The 26,839-nt window shown below is 37.0% G+C and overlaps 2 protein-coding genes and 1 pseudogene across 8 annotated transcripts in view; all 3 read left to right on the top strand.

The window, feature by feature from the left end:
* The window catches only part of LOC135635937 (cell division control protein 2 homolog), an 8,550-nt pseudogene extending 900 nt beyond the window's left edge, over positions 1 to 7,650 (top strand).
* LOC135585995 (1,4-alpha-glucan-branching enzyme, chloroplastic/amyloplastic-like) overlaps positions 1 to 18,980 on the top strand; it is a 26,461-nt gene extending 7,481 nt beyond the window's left edge. The window contains exons 1-15 of one of the 4 annotated variants that reach the window (XM_065147556.1): positions 8,625 to 8,868; positions 9,737 to 10,042; positions 10,783 to 10,899; positions 11,026 to 11,233; positions 11,342 to 11,411; positions 11,893 to 12,162; positions 12,256 to 13,162; positions 14,538 to 14,654; positions 14,872 to 14,934; positions 16,060 to 16,167; positions 16,743 to 16,844; positions 17,773 to 17,840; positions 17,923 to 18,004; positions 18,293 to 18,409; positions 18,505 to 18,980. In XM_065147556.1, coding sequence (XP_065003628.1) covers positions 9,989 to 10,042; positions 10,783 to 10,899; positions 11,026 to 11,233; positions 11,342 to 11,411; positions 11,893 to 12,162; positions 12,256 to 13,162; positions 14,538 to 14,654; positions 14,872 to 14,934; positions 16,060 to 16,167; positions 16,743 to 16,844; positions 17,773 to 17,840; positions 17,923 to 18,004; positions 18,293 to 18,409; positions 18,505 to 18,768 — 2,547 coding nt within the window. In that variant the 5' untranslated portion in view covers positions 8,625 to 8,868; positions 9,737 to 9,988 and the 3' untranslated portion in view covers positions 18,769 to 18,980. Of the gene's footprint in view, positions 1 to 8,624; positions 8,869 to 9,132; positions 10,043 to 10,782; positions 10,900 to 11,025; positions 11,234 to 11,341; positions 11,412 to 11,892; positions 12,163 to 12,255; positions 13,163 to 14,537; positions 14,655 to 14,871; positions 14,935 to 16,059; positions 16,168 to 16,742; positions 16,845 to 17,772; positions 17,841 to 17,922; positions 18,005 to 18,292; positions 18,410 to 18,504 lie in introns of those variants that run through there. The other 3 variants (XM_065147553.1, XM_065147554.1, XM_065147552.1) reach the window with 3 other exon arrangements.
* Positions 18,981 to 19,741: 761 nt separating this feature from the next.
* LOC103980615 (uncharacterized) lies at positions 19,742 to 26,565 on the top strand. Of its 4 annotated transcripts, none has more exons than XM_065148471.1 (12): positions 19,742 to 19,948; positions 20,419 to 20,476; positions 20,564 to 20,674; positions 20,990 to 21,127; positions 23,262 to 23,331; positions 23,424 to 23,479; positions 23,916 to 24,053; positions 25,075 to 25,214; positions 25,297 to 25,369; positions 25,460 to 25,534; positions 25,610 to 26,059; positions 26,166 to 26,565. In XM_065148471.1, the coding sequence occupies exons 1-11, from the start codon at positions 19,806 to 19,808 to the stop codon at positions 25,883 to 25,885; spliced, it is 1,278 nt and encodes a 425-aa protein (XP_065004543.1). In that variant the 5' UTR covers positions 19,742 to 19,805; the 3' UTR covers positions 25,886 to 26,059; positions 26,166 to 26,565. The 4 variants fall into 4 exon arrangements, with proteins under 4 accessions (XP_065004543.1, XP_065004541.1, XP_009395336.2 ...); XM_065148469.1 differs by having other exon boundaries at positions 26,147 to 26,565; XM_009397061.3 differs by having other exon boundaries at positions 19,745 to 19,948; positions 23,916 to 24,041.
* The last annotated feature ends 274 nt before the right edge of the window (positions 26,566 to 26,839 follow it).

Genomic DNA, 26,839 nt, shown 5'->3' with positions numbered 1-26,839 from the left:
GTGAAAAAAAAATTTTGATACCTTCCTTAGCGATTGAGTTTTACTGTTGCTTTATCACATTTGGCAATATATTTTTACTATACTGGCTGATTGAAATAAATTCTTGCAGAAAAATATATGCTGAATCCTGACCATGAAATTTACAATTTTCAGCTCTTCCTAAGTCTTTCTGCTTTTCCGATTTAATAAAATAATTAGTTTCAGAACTTAAGGAGAACAGAATACTGTGAATGAGACCATGCCGTGTTTGTTAAAAGATCCTTTATTCCATAAGTTTCTATAATGTGTTTATCATTGTATGTCAGTGTCATCAAATGCCTTCAATTCTTTTCCTGGGTGGAGTGCTACATTTCCTTAGTTGTTGTACCTTGTCAGTGTTTGACCACTCAGCAAATTTTTAATGATTTGTAAAACTGTATAGGAGAATTATACTGAAATTCATGTTTCAATACCTGAAATTTAATTGCCTCCCAAAACCACATGGAAAACCATAAGTGATACTCGTGTAGGTTCAAGATTCTTGTGAATTTAAAAACTTAATAGGAAAGAGTTCGATTAAAAAAGGGTTTCTGTGCATCTTATGTTGAAGATAGTATTTATGTTCTGTCTAATGAGTTCTTCTCAAACCTCGATGGATTGGGATAAAATATGCAGGATCCTATAAATGTTGAAAGTCTGTTGTTGATAGCATTAGTTGATTCCAGATGATTTCTTGGTGGATTGCTGATCCTTCGAACCATGGCCTTGTTTGAATAATTTTAATATATAACCTCAATAGTAATACCTTTGCTTTGTATTAGTATACCAATTAAATTGGCAAATGGTGAACTCCATGATTTGCTGGATTTGGCAGGAGTATCATTCCTTGTTGGGGTTTTGAAGATTTGGGATCACATATTTCCCGTCATAATAACTTAGTTGATGAGGAAATTAAGTTAGGAATCTTTCTGTTACAATTGTAGTAACCAAGGTGGGAAATGTATACCTGTTCATACTCTATCTACTATGAACTGCTTCAGCATCTAACTTCAGATTCGTTCTGAATATGGTACAATTGTTGCATATTAATCTCCTCTACCTGAACATTGACTGGTTAGGAAACTTTCTGTTTTGATTTTACATTCTCGATTTTTTGCAAAAAGAGATTTTCTGAATCTTAGTACATCCATCTGATGTTGAATTTTAGTAAAGTGATTATTTTGATTCTAGTTTCTACATTATTATCAATTTTTAGTCATTGACATTTGAAGTTATCAAAAATTGTTTTCTATGTAAATTCTTATATTAAATTTGGGCCTTCTGGTGCACTCCACAAAATATCTTAGTCATTTCTTTTATGTCTATCTGTAGTTCTTTAGTCTTAGCCTTCATCGATATGAGGTGCTTCTTATGGTTTTGATTTAATAAAATTCTCAAAAGCTAAATATATTTCATGTATAGTTGATTTTTTTGTCTTTCCTAACTATTCCTGTTAATGCTTATAGTAGCTAAATCAAAACCACAAAAAGCCCAAGTGACCTGAATATATGGAGTTGGCTGTATGAATCTATATATAGTTATACCAAGAGATTGTAGATATTTTTTTATTTATTCTTGTGAGGCTTTCATACGGTTCACTCTACCTTTTCTCACACTACTAATTCTCGTCTCCTTCGACCACAATATTCATACATTGATATTGAACAAATCTATACCATCTTAGAAGATTTTCTCTCATTTTTCTTGTTACGTTAATACTTGATTCTTCACAGATAAAAATATTTCTTATTCTCTCTCTAAGAGAAATTTAGCACATCCACTTTGACATTGTCATATCAGTTGTGCAAGGGTTTTATATGCCCAACATATTGATCCATAAACCATGGTTGCTTTTACAACTATCTTATAAGAAAAAAAAGTCTTCAATTCCAAGGGGCACATGATAACTGCAGAAACTCATGATTCTCCTCTTCCCCTTACCCACCCCTTTATACAAACCCAAATCCTGTTATTGCGTACAACTTCTTTTTTGAAATTCTGATTACTTTGAAGTCTGAAATGAAAGACTCTTTGTTGAAAGGATCAATGGTTGGTGGTTGTAAATTGTGAGATAATTCACAAGGCAGTCAGAAAAAAATGATGTAGATCAGTTTGATTAATCCTTATTTTATATCCATGTCACAATAATATGTATATGATGGTGGATTGTGTTAACTCTGACACTGTAAAAATCATATGAATCTAGTGTCTGAATATTTAAGCTGAATTTCTGATGAAATACTAAACTATTAAATCTTGAAGTTTCACTGTAAAAATAATAACCATGGTCAATAAAAAAAATCCTTGATGTAGTAACTGGTCTTAGTAATATTTCTTATTTGGTGCTGGAATGATTTTGCATCAGTAATAGAATGAATTTTTAAATTTCCTCATTACCATCCATTCCAAGAGCTATTCTTTCTAGGTTTTAGTTTTATAGCATGACATGACCGTATGAACAGTTGGGTTTTCGTTAGCAGGTTGCTTGATGTAGGGGTCTCTGAGAGAAGTGTATATTTAATTTTTGAGTATCTGGACTTGGACTTGAAGAAGCACATGGATTCTTGTCAAACATTTTCAGAAGACCATCGTTTAATGAAGGTGAGGTATCACTCCCTTAGTACTTATTTTCATAACTCTAATGCTTATACCTATAGAACTGTATGTTGATCTTCTCTTCATGTTGTCTCTTGTTGTACTTTGTAAAATTTTCTGATTAATTAATACAATTAATTTATATAACTCGTGTTTTTATATTATAGAATCATTTATGGTTCACTTGTCTTTAGCATTGGAAACGAGTTGTTCATAAAGAGCTTCTTTAGCTTACCACATTTTCTGCCACTAAATACTGCACATGTGAGGGTGCACCATCTTTCTTTTCATCAATTAAGTATTCTGAAACATTCAATTAAAGCTATCTTCTCTTGTTCTGGTCACAGGTCTTCTAAGAACCTACTTTATTGTAAAAATACTAATCATGTTTTTCTCTTGTTATAAGTTTATCTCTTAAAATGTTTTCTCATATAGGTGTTTGTAAAGACTAAAGACATTCCTCACATCTGAATTTAAGTTGGTATCATTTTCCTTCTGTGTTCAAGGGAGTGTTCTTGATTTTTCATTGGCTAATTTCAATCCCTCAAGATTGACATTAATTTACTCTATATTCAAGTTAGTGCTTTCAGTTTTACTTTTTGAGTAATTTTCACCTTTAAGATTGATTCAACGATCTACTTGTTATTTTTTCTGTTTATGTTTCTTCCTGGGTTACAAGTATTATAGCATTCTATTCTCTACCAAATTGTCTTGGCTCAGGGATGAATTACTAATCATTTTAACACATCAAGCAACTAGTCAGTTATTAATGTTTGTTCTTGTTGAATCTCGTATTTTGATGATGAAACTACTTGATATATGTTTATGATTTGATTTGCGTTTTGAGTAACGCAGGATGCTTCGATCAGGATGAGACAATTAAAGCAGGAAAATCATGTTGTGCCGGAGGAACATGTCAGAAGATTGGACGTCGGGCCGGTGGATCGGTCGATGTATCGACAGAAGGCTTCGGGCCGTGGACTCGGGCATCGGGCCAAGAAGAGCGGGTATTGTGCCAAGGATATCGGAGTTGCGGAGTCAACTGGCCGATTGGGCAATAGGCTGCAGGAAAGGACGATGCGCCGAAGAATCGAACGAAGCGTCGAGGGACCAATGACATGCCGGACAACTTGGTTAATTGCTTAGGATTAATTGTCTCGATCGAAGTTTTTGTTTTGAGTGTGCAGGATTAACTACGATGAAAGTAAGACATGCAGCAGGAGTTGCGCCGGAGTCATGACAATGATCACGTTGGGAGTTCGAGAGCTCGACGGAAGTTCGGACAGTCGTTGGAGGTTCTGCGGGAACAAATCCGAGAAGTCCATAAGCTTGCCAAAGAAGCTCGTCGGAACTCGCCAAGTGGATCGTCGCAAGTCCAGGAGTTTTCCGGAAGTCCGCAGGAGCATCACCGAGGGTTCGTCGGATGATCGACGGAAGTTCGCTGGAAACTCGCCGGAAGAAGCGATTGACGCACCGGAGCAAGCTGCAGAATTTGTCTTAGGAAATAATCGTAGTTAGCACAATGATTAAGTTAGAAATGGGAGGTGATCCCATTAACTTAATCTTGGGGCAATTGGGCCCCTAAAAAAACCCAAATTGGGCCGAATGGATCAACCTATTCGGACCCTGATTGCTGTGGGAGGTGCAACCGCCCAAGCCAGGAGGTAGCACCGCCCAGGCTAAGTCTCCCAGCGAGACTGGGCGGTGCAACCGCCCCAGCCAGGAGGTGCAACCGCCTAGGCTCAGTCTCCGAGCGAGATTGGGCTGTGCAACCTCTCCTGACAAGAGGTGGCACCGCCTGAGCTCAAGTTTCGAGCTCTGCCAAGCGGTGCAACCGCCCTAGTCAGGAGGTGCAACCGCTTGAGCTCGGTCTTCGAGCTCTGGTAGAGAGGTGCAACCGCCCCTGATAGAGGTGGTACCGCCCAGAGGCTCAGTCTTCGAGCTCTGCCAGGCGGTGCAACCGCTCCAGTCAGGAGGTGCAACCGCCTGATCCCGGAATTCTGGGAATTGACAGTTTTGAGCTCCAAATTTGAACTGGGTTGGGGCCTATAAATACCCCACCCATTCAACACAGAAAGCACACAGACATACACCGAAATCTTGATCTTTTTCTGTGATTCTTAGAGCTCAAAATTGTTGTAAAGGCCAAAAGTTCTTCTCCATCTTTTCTTCCAAGTTTTGAGTTGTAAAGAGAGGAGAGAAAATTTCTGTAAGGGTTGTCTCCTAAGCCCGTCAAAAGGAGTGAAACTGTAAAAGGGTGGTTGGCCTTCGCCTATTGAAGGAAGGCCTCTAGTTGACGTCGGTGACCTCGTCGGTGGAGGAAGCCAAAAGTGGAGTAGGTCAAGATTGACCGAACCACTCTAAATCTTGGTTTGCATTTACTTTGAGCATTTTGTCTTTACTGCAAACCTCCTAAATAGCTTCTGCCTTCTGCGCTTTTACGAACAAGTTTCTAAGTTCAGAGCTTTCCGAATCTGTGTTTAGACGTAAATCGGCTTTTTCGTACGATCATCATATTTCAGTTTACGTTTACATTTTGATTAGAATCATAACTGCAAACTGCCTTCTGCTCATTTATAAAACGTATCTCAAAGTTCAGTATCTTCAGAATCGGCATTTAGACGTAAACCAGTTTTATCGTACGAACGTCGCATTTCAGTTTGCGCTTGCTTTCTGATTTCCATCATAAACTGCAAACTGCCTTCATAGATTTACTTTAACGTCATCTTGCTTAATCTTAAGTTAAAGTAATCTTAGAATCGGCTTTTACATCGAAATCGTTTTTTTATCGAACGAACGCAGCTTTCGATTTTAATTGCTGAAAGATTTCTGCTGCACTAATTCACCCCCCCCCCCTCTTAGTGCTCTTGATCCTAACAGTTCTAACCATAGTAACATAGGCTTTCTTATTTTTGGTACGTAGACACATGGGAAAAGAATTAAGATCATTTTGGCCAATGTACTCAGTTGGCAGCTAAAAACAATGCTCACCTCTCATACGTTTGTTAGTTTATTAGGCATCCTTTAGTTCCTGATTGAATATGTATGGTGTATGTTGAAGTAGTATTATACAGTTTTAGAATCTGAGTGGCTGATAAGTGCCACTTTCCTTTTTTGCAGAAATTTCTATACCAAATTTTAAGTGGTATTGAGTACTGCCATTCTCATAGGGTTCTTCACCGTGATCTAAAACCTCGGAATTTGCTGATTGACCTGCAAACTAATACCATAAAAATTGCCGATTTCGGATTGGGTAGGGCATTTGATATTCCTGTCCAGACATTGACCGATGAGGTAGATGATTTATTTGATGATGTTTCTTTCTTGCAAATTTTGATTGTTTTGGTTGCTCAGATGAGAATGACAAACTATTATGTAGCACAACTATCATAAACGATTCAAAGTACATAAAGGTTCAAACATGAGATATATTTGATTGTTGATTGCAAGAAACGTTGATGATATATATTTGTGCTTCTAGTAAAGCACCTTTAAGATAATTGTTCTGCATCTCTATGCTACTCTAAGCACTTTATTCCTGAAAAATGATCCTAACTATTTCATTCTATACTTCATTTTATTTATGCATCGGAATCTCTGTTCACTTATTCTTTTTTCAGGTTGTGACCCTGGCGTATAGAGCACCGGAAATTCTTCTTGGGTCTCGCCACTATTCTACTCCAGTCGACTTATGGTCGATAGGTTGTATTTTTGTAGAAATGGTGAATCGATGCCCACTGTTCTGTGGAGATTCGGAGATTTCTCAGTTGTTCAAAATTTTCTGGTTTACATATTATTGTCACTAAGATTTCAAGTTCTGGTTTTGCTCCATGCAATTGATATATACCTAAAAGTGTCATATGATTTCCTTTAACGTGTATGTATGAAGAGTTTTAGGTACTCCTAATGAAGAAACTTGGTCAGGGGTTACATCATTACCTCACTTCAAGTGTTCTTTTCCCAAATGGGATCCTATGGTAAGGAAACAATGAACTTGCTTTAAACCTTTTGTTTAATTAGTTGATGCTTCATGCATCAGAAAATATACTGAAGACTTGCACAAAAATTTCATTATGCATGACTCTGAAAATTCGGTGCTTATCTATGTGGTGCCACTAAGAATATACCAAAGAATTACCAGGATGAAAATATTAAGAACCTAATGCAAGATTTCCTCTGCAGGATCTGGCAGCACTGGTGCCAAATCTTGAACCAGCAGGTGTCGACCTTCTCTCAGTGAGTATTCCTAACCTTTCATAGTTTGCCATATTTCCAGAAAAAGTTACCAGCTTACGTTTCAATAGTCCAAAAATGAAAAAAGAAAAGAATTTTATATGCTAGTTCATCAATTGGTATAAGCTATAACGGCGCGCTGCAGCCTTTGCGCTATCCTAAATTTGACTCTGCTGTTGCACATCTTTAGTCTCATTACTAACAGTACCATCAATCCTTTACTTCCTCAACGCTTAACGTACAGGTGGATTGATTCATTTCACTAACCGGCAAAGAACTTTGTCTATTTTATGATACTAAATAAACTTATTAGTACTTCTATGCCTTGACCAATTTTGAGAAGATGATATTTGTTCTTTTTTCGATACCTGCTGTTATGTATACTAGCAGTATTATATTTGCCTGTTCCACTGCATGTCTTGAGGAGTTTTTGTGTCCTGTCAGCTTTACTCCATTGCTAATATGCAAATTATTGCACAGAAAATGCTCTGTTTGGAACCAGGAAGGAGAATCACAGCTCGCAAAGCTCTTGAACATGAGTACTTCAAGGATCTTGAGATGGTACCATTACCTGAATTTTCTCACTCAAATTTATATGATCTTTAGAAATCCATATTACTAGGTACAATTCTTTGTAAAGAAAGTGTTCATTTGGTGTATTCTTCCCACATGTTTGCCTTGAAAGCACAACTAAACTTGATTGCTTGGGAACACCTACTCGAAGTCTCCTTTTCAGTTCTTCCTGACTCGGACTGTTCAATACGCTATCCCCCATTTGATATACTATTTTTAAAATTTTAAATATTTTATATGGCACTCAAAAGCAAATACATCACAGCATGCTTTATCTAACTATAACCAGAAAGCAATATATTTATTCCCTCATCTTTAAGTAGTAACTCAACTTGCTCAAGTAATCTCTTGTTCCATTCCTTCGTCCTAGTAGCTTTATACTGCTAATGCACTTTATATTTTGATTTCACTGGAAAAGCAAAAGTTACTGTGCATTATTTTGATATATGGGGGACAAACAAGAGTGTGAGATTATTGCTTGTATGGATGGTCCCAAATATGTTGGAGGGAGGCTACCGTCGTGAAGTTTCTGATGCTTCCGGGGACAACCTCTGAAACGTGCTTCTTATGATTCATAGCATCAAAAGAAATGAGAACCCCACTTTCTGCAAAGAGTCCGAGACATGCTTTGTTGATGTCTTCTTGAATGTGCTACCATGGCTGCCCTCCCTAGCAGAGCTCTGCTATTTCTTTCTCCTCAGAAATGTGTCCTAAAAGTATTTTACCATGTTATCATGTCTGTTGGAATTATTAAATGAGGTTCTAATCCTTGCACATCAAACCATCAAACTATTCCAACAACATGCCACCCTTAAAAACGCATCATTCCTGTCTTCGCAATCAGGGCAACACCATTAAACCATTGGACCCTACTCATCATTCCCGTGATAGGCCCGCTCCGTCCTACCGCCGTTACACTACTCTGCCGCACAGCATAACCAAGAACAGAGTAACTTCATCCTTCGGACTCCGACCGTACACGTAATCCGACTCGTTTGCACACATAGTCGTAGATCTGTCCTTACGTGATGTCGCCATCGTCGAGGGCAGTTGTGTCTTTTACTTCCACGAGTCCGCAAGCGAGCACTCACGTGAGTAACACGTGTTGTAATGCCGTGTGATGTATGCACAGAGACCCCTTGGGGGCGCGACCCACGCATCCCTTGCTTGCTTGCTTGATGACAGCGAAAGCGCGAAGCAAAGCTACGGGACGGACCCCACGTCTGAAGGAAATGGACCTTTTCTCCTCGATTGCGTGGCGAATGTAACGGAATAGAATGGAATGAGATGGAACGATAAATGTAAGGCTGTGGAGAGGAGAAAGACATCTCAGAGTGCGAGAACGAGCAGTGTCAGTGGTGAAGAAAAGAAGAAGGGAAGAAGATTACGATGCTATTATGCTCTTCGTCTCCGTTCTTCCTCGCTCGAGCCTCCTCGCACCCTCGAAAGGCACGATCTTTTTCTTGTTCCTATTCCCCCTTTGATTGCTCAACCGTTTCGATTTTGATCTTTTCTTGGAGGGGAGTGGGGAAGGGAGCAAGAATTGCATGTGGGTTTTTGTTGCTTCTTGAGATATTTTGTTTTCTCAATTTGGAGTTGGTGGTGATTTGCCCCTCTATTTCGTCTACTTGCTCGCGGGCTCTTCTTCCAAAGTTCATTGTATGTTTACATCGGTACGCTTCTTCAGATTGGGTCGAAGAAATCGATTTTGGTTTTTCAGCATTAACCCGCTTTCCTTCCTTTTTCTTTCACGCTATAATGCAATCTCTTTACTTCGTTGTGTTATTTACATGGTCGAACACAAAATGTTCGACATATGATGATTTGGCAAGATCGTAATTGCGGTTGCTAGGTATTCAGTTGTGCTTTTTCATGGTTCCAGTGATATGTTGGGTGTGCGCCGTATGAGCGATTTTGGTATCCTCGCGACGCTTTTTCTTTGGCATGTTTAACCTTCTGAGCTTTGCCAAAAGCCTTTCTTTGGATCATTGGATGGATTTAGTCGGAGGTTGCTAGATCACTTAAAGATGTGTGGTTTGATCATATTTTGTTGTATAATATATTAAATTCTTATGTTTGTGTTCTATATGTATTCCGATATCTGATCATTGGTTTTAACGACTGTCTGTTCTACTTTTGTTATTCTCTTGCTCTGTGTCACCTTATTCATATATGTATTTCAGAATGTCGTTAGGTATTCTTTCTCCCATTTGTGCACTCATCATAGCTTTATGCCTATTAATCTTTTGATTTGCCATTTTGACCTCACTTGATGCCTATTATTTTCAGAGACTTTCACTTTTTTTAATCTATTCAGGTGTCAACAACATAGACAATGATACTGAGAGTGTTCACTTTGTCCTGAATTAGGATGGTGGCTATCAAAATGTGAATTCCAAGTATTTTTTAGTTTTCACTTTGGTTAACTATTACCACGAAAATCAACTACCACTTGCTATATCAATTACTTGATAATTATTCCATGAGTTGCAGAATAAATCAAATCATGGATTCGTTCCATTCCTCGTTCTTTCAGCCTAACTGAACATGAGTTACCTATGTGACCAAAATGTATCATGGTTATGAACTGCTGGAAGATTGGAACTTGACTAGTCGAGAGAAAGTGAGTCTATTAGTTACCATTTTTTTTCATTTCATTTTATGATTATTGTTCTTCCTCTATCTTCCCTTCTTCTATTGTCAAATAAAAAAGTCTCCTCTACTCATCATGAACTTGTTCTACATCACATGTGTAGCTGACATATCATAATTGTGGTATGATTATTTGGTAAAAGTGGTATCTAAGAAATGTTTCATATGCATAGAAAGGCTTTTCTAACTTGATCTATATATGAGTGTTTCTGTGCATTGGAGTGTATACTGTTTTTTAAAGATGATTTATTAAACTAGATAATCTAGCATGGATGAGTAGTATGCAAGCTTGATGGTAGTATTTGGAAATTCAGAAGTTTAGAGTTTCCTTGTTTTTATATGTTATAGACTATTTAATTATGGGGAGGGTGGGCCTTGGTATAACGGTAAGATTGCTCCTTTATGACTTGGAAGACTAGGGTTAGAGTCATGGAAACAACTTATTTAAACATTTAAAAGTAAGACTATGTACATTGACCCTCCCTAGACCCGCATTGGAGGCTTCATATTTAAAGGTAAGGTTACATACATTGATCTTCCCTAGACCCCTCAATGGCGGGAGCTTCGTGTACTGGGTCTGCCCTTTTTTAACTACTGAATTATGGGGCAGATTGTTTGATGCAAATACCAGACAGTGCATGAAGGCAGTTCATTTTGTTGCACAATACATTTATGTCTTCTTATCTGTATCTGATTTTGCTTTGCTGACAGGACTCAAGAAGTCATGTGCTTGCAAAGTTGCAGTCAGCACTGGTGGCAAATTCATCTATACGATTTTCTGTTAAGTACCCTTTCTGCTGCCCGCATAGGTTGTCCATAAATTTGAAGGTGATTTGATCTCTTGAAAATGATTAAAAATGAATTCTGGCATATTCTCTTAAGCACAGTGAACTTATGCATTACCTATAGTGTTAAATGCTAAAACCATTTTTTTGTTTTTTGCTTTATTTTAAGGCTGAGCGTGATTTTGCAATCTCAAGTGTTCTGGGTGAGAACCAAGCCATGACAACTACTGAAGAGGATGTTCAACATTGTGGAATATTTGACTTGGATCCATCACTGGAAAAATTTAAAGATCATCTCATTTACAGGTCAAAGAAATATGTGGAACAAAAATCATTGATTGAGAAATTCGAAGGAAGTCTTGAAGAATTTTCTCAAGGTATCAAGCATATATACTTGAAGTCAATTGTGTTTAAAGCATCTTATATATGCGTAAACTTATGTTTTCCTGGGACTTGGTCTCTGGCTACTTGCTCCTACATCGTAGGTTATCTCAAGTTTGGATTCAACAGAGAACAAGATGCTATTGTTTACCGTGAATGGGCTCCAGCTGCCCAGTGAGTCTTCAAGCTGTCTCTAAGAGTCCTGTTTTTCCCATTCTAACACATGCTTTCTTTATATTTCCTAAAATTGGTTTTATTGTCAAGGCATTTATTTACATTCTGCACTTGTACATATGCATTTTGTGATAAATTTTGAACTTGTGGAGTCCAATCATGGGCATTGTCTTGAGCACGTTTACTAAAATTAGGGTAATCTGGTTGTAAATAATTTAACCTGGTCAGCATTTGAGTGTGTTGTTTTAGTAAAAGCCAATATAAATGGTGGCAGCTACAATAACAACCAAGGACATGTAATGGCATTATGTAGGTGATAATAATATATAGCTTTTCGACCACTTAGAACTTGTTTAATCACGAGAAAGGGACTTAATCTCTTATCTTTGAATCAACTGACTTAATTACTAAGAAGTACGTTTTGCACAATAATACTAGGTGCATATAATGAAGCATGGAAGCTTTCATTTTAACTTTGTAGGGAAGCACAACTTATTGGAGATTTCAATGGCTGGGATGGGTCCAACCACAAAATGGAAAAAAATGAATTTGGTGTTTGGAATATTAAAATCCCAGATGCTGGAGGTAAACCATCCATTCCTCACAATTCTAGGGTCAAATTTAGGTTCAAACATGGCAATGGAATTTGGGTTGATAGGATTCCAGCATGGATCAGATATGCCACCGTTGATCCTACTCGATTTGCAGCTCCTTATGATGGAGTTCACTGGGATCCACCACCTTCAGAAAGGTCAGGTGTTGTGTTTACCCATAATGTTTTGGTTGCCGTAACTTGTTTCACAATATATATGCTAAATTTTGCAATGCGGACTTATTCCTGCAGGTATATCTTCAAGTACTCTAGACCTCCAAAACCTGCAGCTCCAAGGATCTACGAAGCTCATGTTGGGATGAGTAGCTCAGAACCATGTGTAAGCACTTACAGGGAATTTGCAGATACTGTATTGCCTCGTATACGAGCAAATAACTATAACACAGTTCAGCTAATGGCTATTTTGGAACATTCATACTATGGATCTTTTGGTTATCACGTTACAAACTTTTTTGCTGTAAGCAGTAGATCAGGAACACCGGAAGATCTCAAGTATCTGATTGACAAGGCGCATGGTTTAGGTCTCCGAGTTCTTATGGATGTTGTTCACAGCCACGCTAGCAACAATGTCACTGATGGTCTTAACGGGTTTGATGTTGGACAAGGCACTCAAGACTCCTACTTCCATAATGGGGAAAGGGGTTACCATAAGCTATGGGATAGCCGATTATTCAACTATGCTAATTGGGAAGTCTTAAGGTTTCTTTTATCTAACTTAAGATGGTGGTTGGATGAATTTAACTTCGATGGTTTTCGATTTGATGGGGTAACATCAATGCTCTATCATCGTCATGGAATTAACATGGTATTTACTGGAAACTACACCGAATATTTCAGTGAGGCAACTGATGTGGATGCGGTTGTTTATATGATGCTAGCAAATCACTTGGTGCATAACCTTTTGCCAGATGCCACTGTTATTGCTGAAGATGTCTCTGGTATGCCAGCCCTATGCCGACCAGATTACGAAGGTGGAGTAGGTTTTGACTATCGGTTGGCCATGGCAATTCCTGATAGGTGGATTGACTTCTTGAAGAATAAAATGGACAGTGAATGGTCAATGAAAGAAATTGTTTGGAGCTTAACTAACAGGAGATACACTGAGAAATGTGTAGCATATGCAGAGAGTCATGATCAGGTAATTTAAAGAAGTCCATTTTTGAAATATTTTTATTTTCCAGTAGTGGCATTGGTGATAGCCAGACTTTAAAGTTCTGTTTACAGTTTCTATCATTGTTAGGCATGAAATATTTGGACAATTTTAGCACTCAACTCTAGATTAGGTTCGGTGGTTAGACTGAACATAAAATAAAAAGCATGAAAATTCATATAATATTATAATATTATGAAAAGAAAAAATGAAATTTTTATAAAGAATAATTTCATATGATTCAAAGATTCAATGATGACGATGGCAAAAGTGATCAAGACTTTAGTTATCCTAAGTTTATGGTAAATAGTCTTATAGATGAAAGAAAATAATAAATTTAATTATGAGTGTATTTACTGCAGTGCTGAAGAAATGGCTTTGACACGTACAGACCTCAGTAGTCACTAGAGGACAGCGGTGAAACCTCTTCACGTTTAATTTGGTTATCCAAGCTATGGCATCTTGGATTTAGGATATTGGACTGTGGAGTTAAATTGCCGTTCCTATCATGTCATGTAGATATACTAGGGAATGTCTACTCTAGATGTATAGGAGTCTAGGATTTGACATCTTCATCTCTGCTATTTTGCATTATAAAAAATTTAAAGGAACCTGGAAGACACTGGATCCTGAACTAAATTTTTGTTGCATATTTCAGATAAATATAATGAAGTGTTTACACCTTAAATATGTTATATTAGAATTGGCATCCTTATTTCGTCAATTCTACTTACATAGAATATAATATAAAAGATTTGAGGAAGTTGGAACAAATCCTTAGGGATAGTGGGCACATGGGAAGAAATGAAAAATGGGCTGGAAAATGTGTTCACAGCTTGTAAATTTTCATTTTCTTCAGAAGTTTTCTGAGCTGTTGTCTGGCTTTTGGCCTAAAACTGGACCAAAATTGGCTTGGTTTCTGCCAATCTGATTTTAGACCAAGCGAAATGAGTTTTGACTGGGATGTAGCCAAAACTCAGTGTATACTGATGTCATGATTGAACAGCTGCATATCCTTGATATAGAGATTGAAGTTGGAAGTGGTTATGCAATATCTAACACCTTGCATTTTCTTCTCACAGTAGGGGTGAACTACCTAATTGAACACAATATCATAAAACACTTCTCTATGGTGCTACGGCAAATAATATATGTACTGCCAGTGATACTGACACTAGTTGAAATAAATGAAGATCAATAATAGCTTGAACAAACTGGAAAGTGGAAACTACTGTCAAGTTTCTGTTTTAAATAGGAATTCATTATTGTCCAACACTACAAATGCTTATAAATAGGAATTCACTATTGTCCAACTTCTGTTTTAAGGAACTCCTTAGGGTCATTCTTTTTTTTTTTTTTTCAGGCCATTGTTGGAGACAAAACAATTTCCTTCCTCCTCATGGACAAGGTGATGTATTCAGGCATGTCTGATTTGGAACCTGCATCACCTGTAATTGAACGAGGGATTGCACTTCACAAGGTCTGTTTCTTAGATACAAATTATTTTTTTGTCAAAGTTCAGAAGTGGCATTTTGAAAGCTTCAGTTCCTTTCTTTGTTAGGTTCGTGTAATTATGTCATCACTTAGATAATTTCACTTCATAGATCAGATATTTTTCCCATATGATTGGCATTTCAGCTTTTTATCACCAACTATTCTTTATTTACTTCCCATAGCTAACAGTATTGAACCTGCAGATGATTCACTTCCTAACAATGGCCTTGGGGGGTGAAGGCTACCTAAATTTTATGGGAAATGAGGTATCGTGCCAATGATTCTTTAGTTTTTTATCATTAAATTCTTGTTACGACATGCAATAGCATTTTACCATATAAGTTTACATTATTATACCAAGAACCTACACATATTGGAGAAAGAGAGGTGTCTATCTGATGATGTTAAAGTAGCTGAGTCGGTTGGTTTAGCGTTAAAATTTATTTGGTATTTTGTCTCTAAAATTACAAAGAAAAAGTAGTGTGCATCATGGATGTTAATTGCTAATGAGTATCAGGTAAAAGAGGAAAAATAGAAGTTCTCCTCATTTTGATGTCAGAAATTGAAATTCGACTCAAACTGGTAAATTCCGGACTCAACGACACGTAGTAAGTGAAGTATGATGTGAAATCTATAGAAATACATTTTATAAGGTCATGGATTAAAATTTTGGTCTAGTACAATACTGGTACACTGCCCTAATCATGTATGGAGGAGGGGGGAGAGAGAGGAGATGTGACATGAAGATAAAAATAAATAAAATGAAAAAAGGATAGCAGTAGCATCTAGCAAAAGAAAAAAAGAAAAGGTACCAATACTAGATGAATTTTATTGTTTAGTACAATTCTATAACAATCTGCTTACCACCTACCTTTGGTATGGTGAGCTTATCAAATAGTATAGCTCTCATCAGATCATACTAGACAATTATTTTTTCTGCATCCCGGTTGGTTGTTGGGCTGGTGTAAATACTGGTCCATACTAACCGGTTGGACTGTATTTCAAATATTGATTTCAATACCTTATATTAATTGAGTATTCTTGTGTATTCCAAAATTTTTAACTTTATGTTACTTGTAATTCGTCAATTTATTCATTTAGCAAGCCTATGCTTTCATTATTTTCCAATGATCTATTGGGTTTTCATAAAATACTCTGTATAAAATAGACCTTCATCCTTCCTAAAGAGATTGGCCAGCATGTGATTGACTTTCAATTTATTGATTTTTATTTTCGTTTTTGTTGACCTTTAACAGTCACATGCTATTCAAGTGTGACATAATCCACAATTCCGCATTTCTAAACTCTTCTCTTAAGATGCATAGCTTATAATGTTTGCTTGTGTTCTAGCACAAAGGCATTTTATCATCTTCTCTGATATGATTTTGTAGTTTGGTCATCCGGAGTGGATTGACTTTCCAAGAGAAGGCAATAGTTGGAGCTATGATAAGTGTAGACGCCAGTGGAACCTTGTTGACACTGATCACTTAAGATACAAGGTCAGTATGCAGCCTTGTTTGTTATTTATGATCGCATTTTTCCCTCATGCCAGTGGAATCTTTTACTTTCATACATGCAAGTTGAATGCATCCATTTAGTTTATGCCACCCCGATTCTTGTAAGAGCATGCTATTTTTACTTTTTGTTGATTGTAATTTTGGTCCTTCTATATATCAGTGTATACTGTAATCAGTTCTCCAGTCATGTCAAGTTTTATTAAAGCTCAGTCTATTTACTGTAGATCTATATGCTTAAATGTCATTGTTTTGTCTTTTGGTATGATGGTAATATTTAAATTTTGTTTTCATATCTCCTAAAGCTATTAGTTACGGCATTTATAAGTTAATCACTGATCCAGAAGTAGCTCTGACGTTTCCTTAGTACTGTTGATAAATGACATGCATATTATTAGTATAACATGAGGCATTCCTCCTACATTAACGTAAGCCTTCAGTTAATCTTCTTTTTCATCTGTATTAAAATTTGTATACCTGTTTCTCTTTGTTCTGCTAATGATTTGTTTCTCATAGAATTTTGACAATACCTATTTGTTATGGTCTTGACATCAAACCAGCACATGAATGCCTTTGATAGAGCAATGAACTTGCTTGATGATAGATTTCACTTCCTTGCATCAGAGAAGCAGATAGTGAGCAGCATATCGGAAGAGGATAAGGTAAAAACAAGATGGATAATTTGTGATCATCTTTCCTCTTTGGATGTCTCTTATTTATCCTTTAGCCTTACATATATGCATAACTGTAGTTACACTAATTTTTAATGTACATTTCACTTATACTGTCAAATATATGTTTTTCCATTTATGCTACACAGAGGGTTATAGGTTCAGCTTAAACCTTCATGTTAGTGCTTATACATGTAAAGTTATTATTTCCTTTGGATCTTCTGGCTATCTGTGATGAGATACCTTAAGTGTCTCTTTGTTCATCCGAGATCCACAGCATCCATTATATTGGAAAAAGAACATCTTAACTGCATCAACTTTTTTTTGTTCATGCGATATTGGCAATAATGGCAAAGCAGTCTAGAAGGCACTAAACTGCCTTGCATGAACAGACTGCATCCTTGAAAATGATAACTGCTGTAGAAAACCTCATAATACTGTTCCTACAAAGTTTAATGGTATGTCAGTTACTTTCTTAGAAAAAGGGTGAACATAGTGCATGAGGCTATCATCACTGCAAGGTCATTAGCAGTGTACATAGTTTTACCCCCATAATACATGACTTATCACCCAGGCAGCTGTAGAACAATCTTATCATGATGCTAAGTCTCTCTCAGAATTGGGTAATGGTGAATAATTTGGAGGGAGGAATTTGATTCCAGAATCTTGCAATCAACAATTGTGGTCTTTATTAGCTAAAGTGACTGGTCACTAATATAAGTTTTGACTGTGGTGTAGCTGCCCTTTTTTCCTGCTGTCTTTTTCTTAAGGTTTTATTGTGCTGATTTAGTTTACATTTAAGAACCACCTTATCAAGTACTTTAATAAGGCTCAGCTTGATGTGACTCTCTTTATCTATCTTGGGTTATTTTTTCATGTTATGTTTAAGAGAGATTGGTCAATTGTTTCTCCGTGTCAGGTAATTGTTTTTGAACGTGGAGATTTGGTTTTTGTGTTCAATTTCCATCCTGAGAATACCTATAGCGGGTAACTGTCTCATTAACATGAAAGGTTAAGTTTCACTTGAAATATATAAACTCAGCGTCTCACTCCTTTCCATGCAATGCAGATATAAAGTTGGGTGCGACTTACCAGGAAAGTATAGGGTCACACTGGATAGTGATGCTTTTGAATTTGGTGGGCATGGAAGAGTAAGATGACATTTCCATATATGAATTGCTTGTACAACTTCTCATCTCTGTTTAGGTCGTGAGTCCCATTTTGTCCTGCAAGATCTATGCATGTCTTCTCTATGTCACAATTTATGTTTAATGTCCCTAGAAAAATTAGACCAAATATGATGTCTCCAAACATAGCAATTAGGCAATGCCAGAGAAGTGTGCATATTAAATGTCCCGTGTAGTGCAAAGGAGCGTTGAGAGTTTGACTCAATTTCTCCACTAATTCGATTGAAATGTAATAATTACCTGATGTTGTAGGTCGGCCATGATATAGACCATTTTACATCTCCTGAAGGAATACCAGGAGTCTCGGAAACAAACTTCAACAACCGTCCGAACTCATTCAAAATCCTATCTCCGGCACGCACTTGTGTGGTATGTTTGTCATGCCTCGGACTCTAATGTCCTCATAAACCTGTCAATCTGTGGATCGGTTCTATCAGTGATTTAAATCTCCTTGTTGGTATCAGGTCTACTACAAAGTTGATGAAACTCCCCAGCAACCTGATGAAGATACAACTGGCACAGAAACAATGGTGACACAGGTGCTCCAAGATTCCCAGGTTGACAAAACTGCTGAAAACCCTAGTGAGGAAACAATCAGCACCGAGGAGACAACAGTGAGACAGGTGCTCCAAGATTCTCCTGACCTAGCTTCTGATGAAGTTCTGGTTTCGAGTGGTATCAGAGATGAAAAGGAAATAGACACGGAAGAGTCGACAGCCAGTGATTAACTGTGGCTAACCCTGTTGTCATGATGTCACTCGGCATAATGCTTAGGCTTTATGAGCTGTTGCTTCTCCATTTCAACTTCATTTTTCCTTTTTTTCTGATGTATAAATGCTTCCTTGAAGACCGGAATCAGTGATATGGGCATTTCAAGAAAGAACTATTTTGTGCCCGAATGTCAACTAATACAGGTCATGGTTAGATTTTTTTGACTCAAGTATGACCTACTATTCTAGAGCACATCAGTAGAACGAGATTCCTTATATTTTACCTGAGAAACATTTCATGTGGTCAACACTCACATCTGCACAACATTGGAGTTTAGTTTGTGAAAAATGAGATTCTATTCTATTGGAGTGCTACAAAACATTGGAGCACACAACCCAACTCTCTATTGGATTATGAGCTATCGAGAGAGGATTATGATGCAGTGGAACGTGCCATCAGCTGACCTTAAGCCGATACAAATATAGAAGAGAACTTTGATTGACTCAAAATTAATGTCCAAATCGGGGAATCAATTTTTGACTTAAATAAAACAAGCGCATAAAAATGTTCCTAATTTTTGAAGTTTCCTAATCGGATACATATCATCAACCCATGCCCAATAGTACTCCCGGATTCCACAAGCCGATCCGAGATTGACCTGAATCCGATAGTTATCGGTTTCCTATTTGCATTATGTGGTTGCTTATGGGCTCTATTGGATCCAAGCTGAATCCGACCCGATAATAATCTCGGTCAAATTCGGGAAAAATGCCACGTCTTGGATCCGAAATCTCGTTTCTTTCAAAAGACGTTATTTACCCATTGTTTACCCCATGAACCCACCCATAAGGAAGGGCTGTTGGGGGCCCACCTTGAACTCACCTTCGGGGCTATCTGGCAATCCAATCACAGAGCAGGTAGAGGTCTCACAAAGTATTTGTTATTTTTTGCTACGCCGAGGCCAATTCCTCTGTTCGGTCAAAAAGGAAGGAGAGAGAAAGGAGGCGGGGGAGAGCGAGACGGAGAGAGAGAGAGAGAGAGAAAGAGAGAGACGATGAGGGCTCTTCTTCCTCTCCGATCCTCCATCGTGGTCGTCATCGTCGTCGTCCTCGTGCCCTTCATTACGAACCCTCGAGGGGTCAATTCTTCGTCGGACGCTCCTTTGACGTCTATCCCTCTCGATCTCTATCATACGAGGTGCTACATTTGATTCCGTTTTTCCAGATTTGTTATGCTTTTCTCTTGTTGTAATTTAGAAAATTGTTCTTCATCGTTGTTCGGGTTCAGTTTGCCTTTTCTTGTGCTTATGTTTGGTGTCAGATTGGAGGTGCCTCCAAGATCAGATAGGTTTTCGTAATAGTATGCTGCTAAAGCAAAACTGAATCAAGATTACTTGGAAATGGGAAACAAGTATGGATGTTAATGATTGAATCAACCGCTTATCTCGACTTTAGAGGGATTCTCTTTCAAGTAACGAGGAAATATGATGAACGGGGTTCTGTTATGTTTAATTAGAATAAGTTTCGAAAGTGTGATTTATGCTGGCATCTTGCTTTCAGATCTTGAATCATTTTTCCTGTAATTAATTTATGGAAACTATATTAAAATGATAAAGATTTTTTTTCTTTATTTCTTTGTGAAAAATTTTGCCCTGTGATTTTCGTCAGTGATGCTTTGCTGAAGGAAATCAAGTCGCTGGTACTTCGGCATCCAGACACTTTGTCTGTAAGTGGTTCAGCTTATTGTTCTTTAGGAACGCTTAAATATTTGTTGATTCTTGACTTTGATGTTATCTTGGCTAAATAACAATAGATGGAGACAGTGAAAATGGGCAATAGAGGCTATGCTGCAGAGGTATTAGTGGTTACATATGATCGAAAAACGAAGCATGATAATGAAAAATCAAAGTTCCGTATACTTATGGTGAGTAGTATGAATTGCTTTATGTTGGAAGGTATTTATATTGGGCATATTATGTTGTTGTCACATTGTTTTAATCAAGAGAGTAACGGAAACTGGATATCATAAGAAAAAATGATAGCTTTTATTCAGCATTTCAAATCAGTTTACAGTGTGAAGAGAATCATTTTGTTGAAAATGATGATTTGCTTTTGATTAAGAAAAACCTAATAAATAAAAGAATTACTGTTATTTTGCTAATGCCTTAATCTGAGTATGGATGGATTCTCTCAGATTTTAATGGCTCATATCTGTGACAGAACATTCCTTGTATTCCAGAGCTTTGGACAGCACGGGAGAGAGCTTATAACCTCTGAAGTAGCATTGCAACTACTTTCTGTTTTGGCTGAAGAGCATAACATACTGAGCATGGGCCCGGTGTCCATTACTAAAGAGCTGGATAACATTGTGATAAAGGTAAACCATACAGCAGGCACTTCAGATTTGTTTTATATTAGGATAGTTAGGAATGGATATATAATTTTATATAAATGTAACATCATCTTAATTGGCCTGTTTGTATATACTTCTCGAGGCAGAAGGAATTTTTTTTTCAGGGTTAGACGTTGATAGATGCATGCTAGCCTTCTGGATACTATAATTTGTCGACCTGAATATGTTTTCTGGTCCAGAAAGTGATACCTTGACTGACCTTATGAATGTTCCAAATTCATGGTGTGACAAAGCAATCTTACTTGTTGGTCATTTAAGATGCTCATTTATGGATTAGTCCTTTATCAAATCAAAGTCAGTATTTATTACATACTCAACCGTTTATCGCAAGATAGCTTACTTAATTGTTGTTCAATAGTTATCTGTTATGACCAAGAAGCTTACTTATCTGAAGTTAACTTAATTGATTGTGTGTTTACATTGTCAAGCTTTAAATCAAAATACTAATGGAGGAAAAAAAAAGTATAGGCCTGTAACTAAGTTTGTCAAGTTTTATACTTGTTATCCTAGATAGTAGTTAATTATAGAGATTACATTAGATCCAGCTTAGTTTCAACTATCAAACAACAGCTTATAGGGTTCCTTGGAATTTGGAAGAGGAGAATTGGGATTGATGATAAGGAGGGATGATAGCAGAGGAAAGAAGTGATATGTCAACTAGAATACAGAGTCACTTGTGGTAGAGGTCCTATAGCTTGATAAAGCTTCTATTAATAGTGTTACCACCTATCAATACTCTACTTGTTTAAGGACTCTTATGTCATATTTAGGTTCAATCACAACTATTTAAAACAAGAAATTGATGGAAACTTTTGAATGGATCATCTTCCCAGAAATACTAATCTAATAGGTAGGAGTTCAAGCAGAATCTTGGCAGTCAGCTGAATGTCTTCTATTATTATACATTTCCAGCTTCTTGACTTCTTACTCAGGATCTACTTAGAAGGAAAACTGGACAGAAAAATAAGAGAGGAGAAACACAAATAATATACAGTATTACTTGTTTTGATTTATGTATAAATTACTTGTAGTAGTCCTCAGGATGGTTTTTTTTTTCTTTTTTGTTCTCGATGGGTATTGGCACCTTATAACATACTAGAGAGGAGAAAGAACACCTTGTAACAAGTCTATGTTGTCTACTGTTTGACACCTTTATTTTTAAAAGTACTTCCCCCCCCCTAAAATGGACTAAGAAAATCTACTTAAAATTAAAGAAATGGCTTAAACATTCTTATTTATATTCGAGCAAGGATTTCTTTTGTCATTGGTTTGAGATTGCTCGATGACTTGTATGAAGAAGATAATTGTAGTCATTTGAGGAGAAACTTGACATGAGATAATGGCATGCCCATCCTGCCTTGACATGCTGATGCACTGTCCTGCCATCAGACAACTGACAATGTTTCCCTGTCCCTCGAGGGTAGGATTATCAGCCTTGTCACCCAGGTTAGCAGCAGGCATTGTGCCTGGCAACAACCATTTGAGACCTCAGCAGGAATAACCATGATAGCCCCCAGAGATCGTCAATGGGACCCCCCTGATAACTTATACAAAAGTCAGGCTCCTTTCACACAATAGCTTATATAAAAGTCAAACTCCTTCCATCTTATTTGTTTAATAATTGTCATGTTCATTGGTATTTCTCTAATAGGAGTGAGCAGCTATTTGTTGGTGCTCACTGGTAGTGATCTTTTCCAGTGCTTCAGTTCCTTTCAATTGATGGATACAAATTTTTCGTGCAGCAAGTTTGATAGGCATCTCTCTGTTGGAGACCTTTGCATTATTGTTTTTTGTTCTTTTAAGAACACTTTAACTTTCTAATATGATTATGTAAATTTGATTAAGCAATAAAATCTGACATCTGGGTACATTAGCCTTCTCCAAACCCCGCATTGGTGGGAGTCTCGTGCACTGGGTATGTCCTTTTAATAAAATCTAACAACTTTGATGTTTCCAACAAATGATATGCTTGCCAAGTTCTTTTTTTAAAATGTAATTCACTGTATTATGTAGCTCTTCATAATTAGTGAAGCACAAAATAGAAAAAGGCTCCCGACAAACTAGATGTGATTCTAGTAATATATCTTGCATTTGATAGGTGGTGCCAATGGAAAATTTGAATGGACGCAAGCTTGTTGAAGCAGGAGACCTTTGTGAAAGGAGAAATGGTATGTATTTTGCACAGTTAAGTGTACAAATTATTGTATTCATCAATTATTGTATTCATCAATGGCTTTCTCTAAGTTCTTTTCATCTGCAGGAAGAGGAGTTGATCTTAACAGAAATTGGGGTGTGGATTGGGGAAAGAAGGAGAAGGTTAAGTTCTTTAGTATACTTCTCTTTTCTGAGAAATTGATCCAAATTTCTGATACTTGCACAAATTTGCATCCCTCATCTTTTTACATTGTCAACCACCTATGCAACTTATATAACCAGTCCAGTGCAATTTACTCCTTTTACCAACTTAGTAGGACAATGTATCATCATTTAAAAAAAAATAATAGCCTTTTTTTTTTCTGAACTGCATGATACATTTGAAGCTCAAGTTAATACCAGTTATTTTATTATTGCTAAGATACTAGAGATTTGAACTTCTGACAGATGTTAACACATTGTGGCAAGATAGTGTTTTTTTTGTGTATGTGTGTAGCCATACATGCATGCATTATTATCCAATTCTTCAGTAAATTGGTGATATTATGATGATTGGGTAAATGTTGATGCACTTCTTTACTTTTCCTAAATTTGACAGGACTATGATCCATATGAAGAAAACCCTGGAACAGCCCCTTTCAGTGAGCCTGAGGCTCAAATAATGCGGCAGCTTGCCAAGTCCTTTGAACCTCATATTTGGGTGAATGTGCACTCAGGAATGGAGGTAGACTATGCGGTTCTTCTCTAACTTCCTCTTTTAGTCCTTGGACTTGCAACCTTAAATTTTCTACTTGGTTTTGTAGTCAGTAAAAGACTTCAGTTTACTAAGAAGTGAGAATGTTATTTTTCTTGTACAATGAAGCTAAAACTGCCTGCATTCTGATAAGGATTCTGAATACTTTTCTTTTGTAGCTAAGCATCTGACTATATGATCTTTCCTTCCTAAATAGAAGATGCTATTCATCCACGGGAAATTTTATCCGATTACAAATTGAATATTAAGGCTAATTTTATTTGGCAGAAGCCATGAGGAGCAGACATTTGCAGAAATTAGTGAAAAAATAAAAGAATATAGATGTGAAGTTTGTTGAATCTGAGAAGAAAGACTTCCATAAAAATTTAGGAAATAGGATATAATGTAACATGGATATGACTAATATGTTTATGGTTAATTTGTTTATATGACACTTTAAAGCTTTTGCATTTGTTTAGGAAATCAGATATTGCACCATTGAGAATTTCATTTCATGGTAAGTAATAATGAGAGAAGATATTTCTCAGAACACTGTTGTGAACCGAAAAGGTTATGCTAATAAACAATGAGAGAAGTAACTTTCTGTAATAATTTTCTATTGACAATATTCCAGTCCATTTGTCCATCGTTAGAAGGCAAACAATGATGATAAAGCTCTACATTAATATTCAATTAGTATCCCCAAATATCCTTGAAGCACCTGTTCTTTTACTTAAATTTTTTTATATTTACAGCAAGTATCTGAGACATCTGCAAATGGAAAATCAGCCAACATGTGGCAATAACTTGCATGTAACTCCAAGACAAGTGTTGTGATTGTTTTGAAGTAGCGGTCCTGATGGACATGTCTGGACACTCTGTTATAGAATTGGCTTCTGAAGTTACAGATGTTATCAATCACAAATTTTTTAGCTTGCTAAGCTTTTGAAAAATAACAGCTAACAGTCTTTAGCTCAAGAGGGATTGGATTTGTATTTTTCTATACTCATTTAGTGGTTTACAGGCTCTATTCATGCCATATGATCACAAGAATACTACGCCAGATGGGCACATGTCAAATTTAATGGAGTTTTTACTATGGGATGTAAACCGTCTTCACTTTGAAGAGAAATGCTTAGTTGGGTCAGGCGGAGGCTTAGTAGGGTTTGTATTACTTGAAAGCAACTATTTCCTCTAGATTTTGAACAACGATACTCTATGAACATGGAATAAACATGCTTTTCAGGTATCTTGCTCATGGGACAACAACTGATTATATGTATGATGTTGTTAAAGTGCCAATGGCTTTCACTTTTGAGGTTAGTTGATCACACTAATTTTTCCTTACTACCATTATTTGCTTGCTAATCACCAAAATGAAGGATTTTCTATACATTTTCTGTTTGCAGATATATGGTGATTCAGAAGCATCTTCGAAGGACTGCTTCAAAATGTTCAATCCAGTAGATAAACTTGAGTTCAATGTATGTAATTTAAGCAATGCCTAACTACCTACTTTTATGCTTTTTCATTTTGAATAAGTTTTACTTGGATTGCAGAAAGCTGTCAACAAATGGAGTGAAGCATTCCTCACGCTTTTTAGGCTGGGTCCTTCCCGGCTTGCTACAACTTATGGCTTAAGAAAATGGGACTCCATGGGTGGTAAGGTCATAGATGGGAGCTTAGAAAGTAACAAAGAAAACAAGATCGATGGACTTGACCTCGGTATGAAAGATCTGCGGAATTATTTCAGGCTTTTTCTACTATCATCTGTGCTTTTGATGTTCATGTTCTGCTCAAGGATATCAAAGAGCAAATATAGACAGACAAATTGAATTTGAGTTGGGGTAATTTATTTACCGAGGTTCCATCAACTGTACGATGCGATGCGGGGGGAAATGTATTCAGTTACAGTTACAGTTACTATACAATTTCTTGAAATTCCTTTTCGTGCCATGTTGAGTCAATTTATGTGGTACCCGAACAGTTCCATTGCCATTGCTTTTCAGGTATGCATATCAGCACCTACATTTATATTAATTAATCTCCTGCAATCAAATATTTAGCCTTATATTAATTAGTTATTGTCATAACAGGTTGATCTTCTGATGGCAGAATTGGGCAATATTGAAGGGTCAAAGATAAGCAGATGGCAGAAGGTGAAGCTACAGACTTCTGATCACTCCTGGATGTCGAAGTCTGGCTCAGGGAAAGTTAAAGAGACTAGTTTCACTAACATGAGAGTAACTTCCTTTACAATCTCATCAAGAGAATTTACCATTTTGTAACAAATTCGCAGTAACAGTAATCTGCAAGCATTCCATTCAGAAAATGCATCCACTGGCAGACGATCAGCTTTTAAATCTAACCAATCGTCTATCGTAGCTCTCCCTGTTGCTGTCCTGTCTTCGGCCTGTATGTATTGCAAACTTTAGCAATGATCATTCTGCCATCTTTTTACTTTTTCTTAAACAGTTAGAGATGTCAGATCACGAGTAAAGGATTATTTATCACACATGTTGCTGCTGTAATGTCTCATGAACCGAGTAAAACTGTGTTTGGTCGTGTCATGTACACTGGACTTGAAGGATATAATACATCGTTAAGCCAGACGAAGTTGGTTGTCTCACAAGCTTATGACTTGCACTATGATGGGTTGGGTTAGGCACATGACACAGATGTATGTGCCTGTAGCTTCATAAGAAAGATGTAGCTCTAATTTCCAAGAGTTGATGGCAGAATCAGAGAACACAGATCCACAGTCTGATCCCCACATTCATTCCTCTCGA

The sequence above is a fragment of the Musa acuminata genome, chromosome BXJ3-4 (assembly GCF_036884655.1).
Source record: "Musa acuminata AAA Group cultivar baxijiao chromosome BXJ3-4, Cavendish_Baxijiao_AAA, whole genome shotgun sequence".
Classification (NCBI taxonomy): domain Eukaryota; kingdom Viridiplantae; phylum Streptophyta; class Magnoliopsida; order Zingiberales; family Musaceae; genus Musa; species Musa acuminata.
The sequence above is the reverse complement of the archived record's forward strand: the minus strand, read 5'-3'. Positions and strand labels throughout refer to the sequence as shown.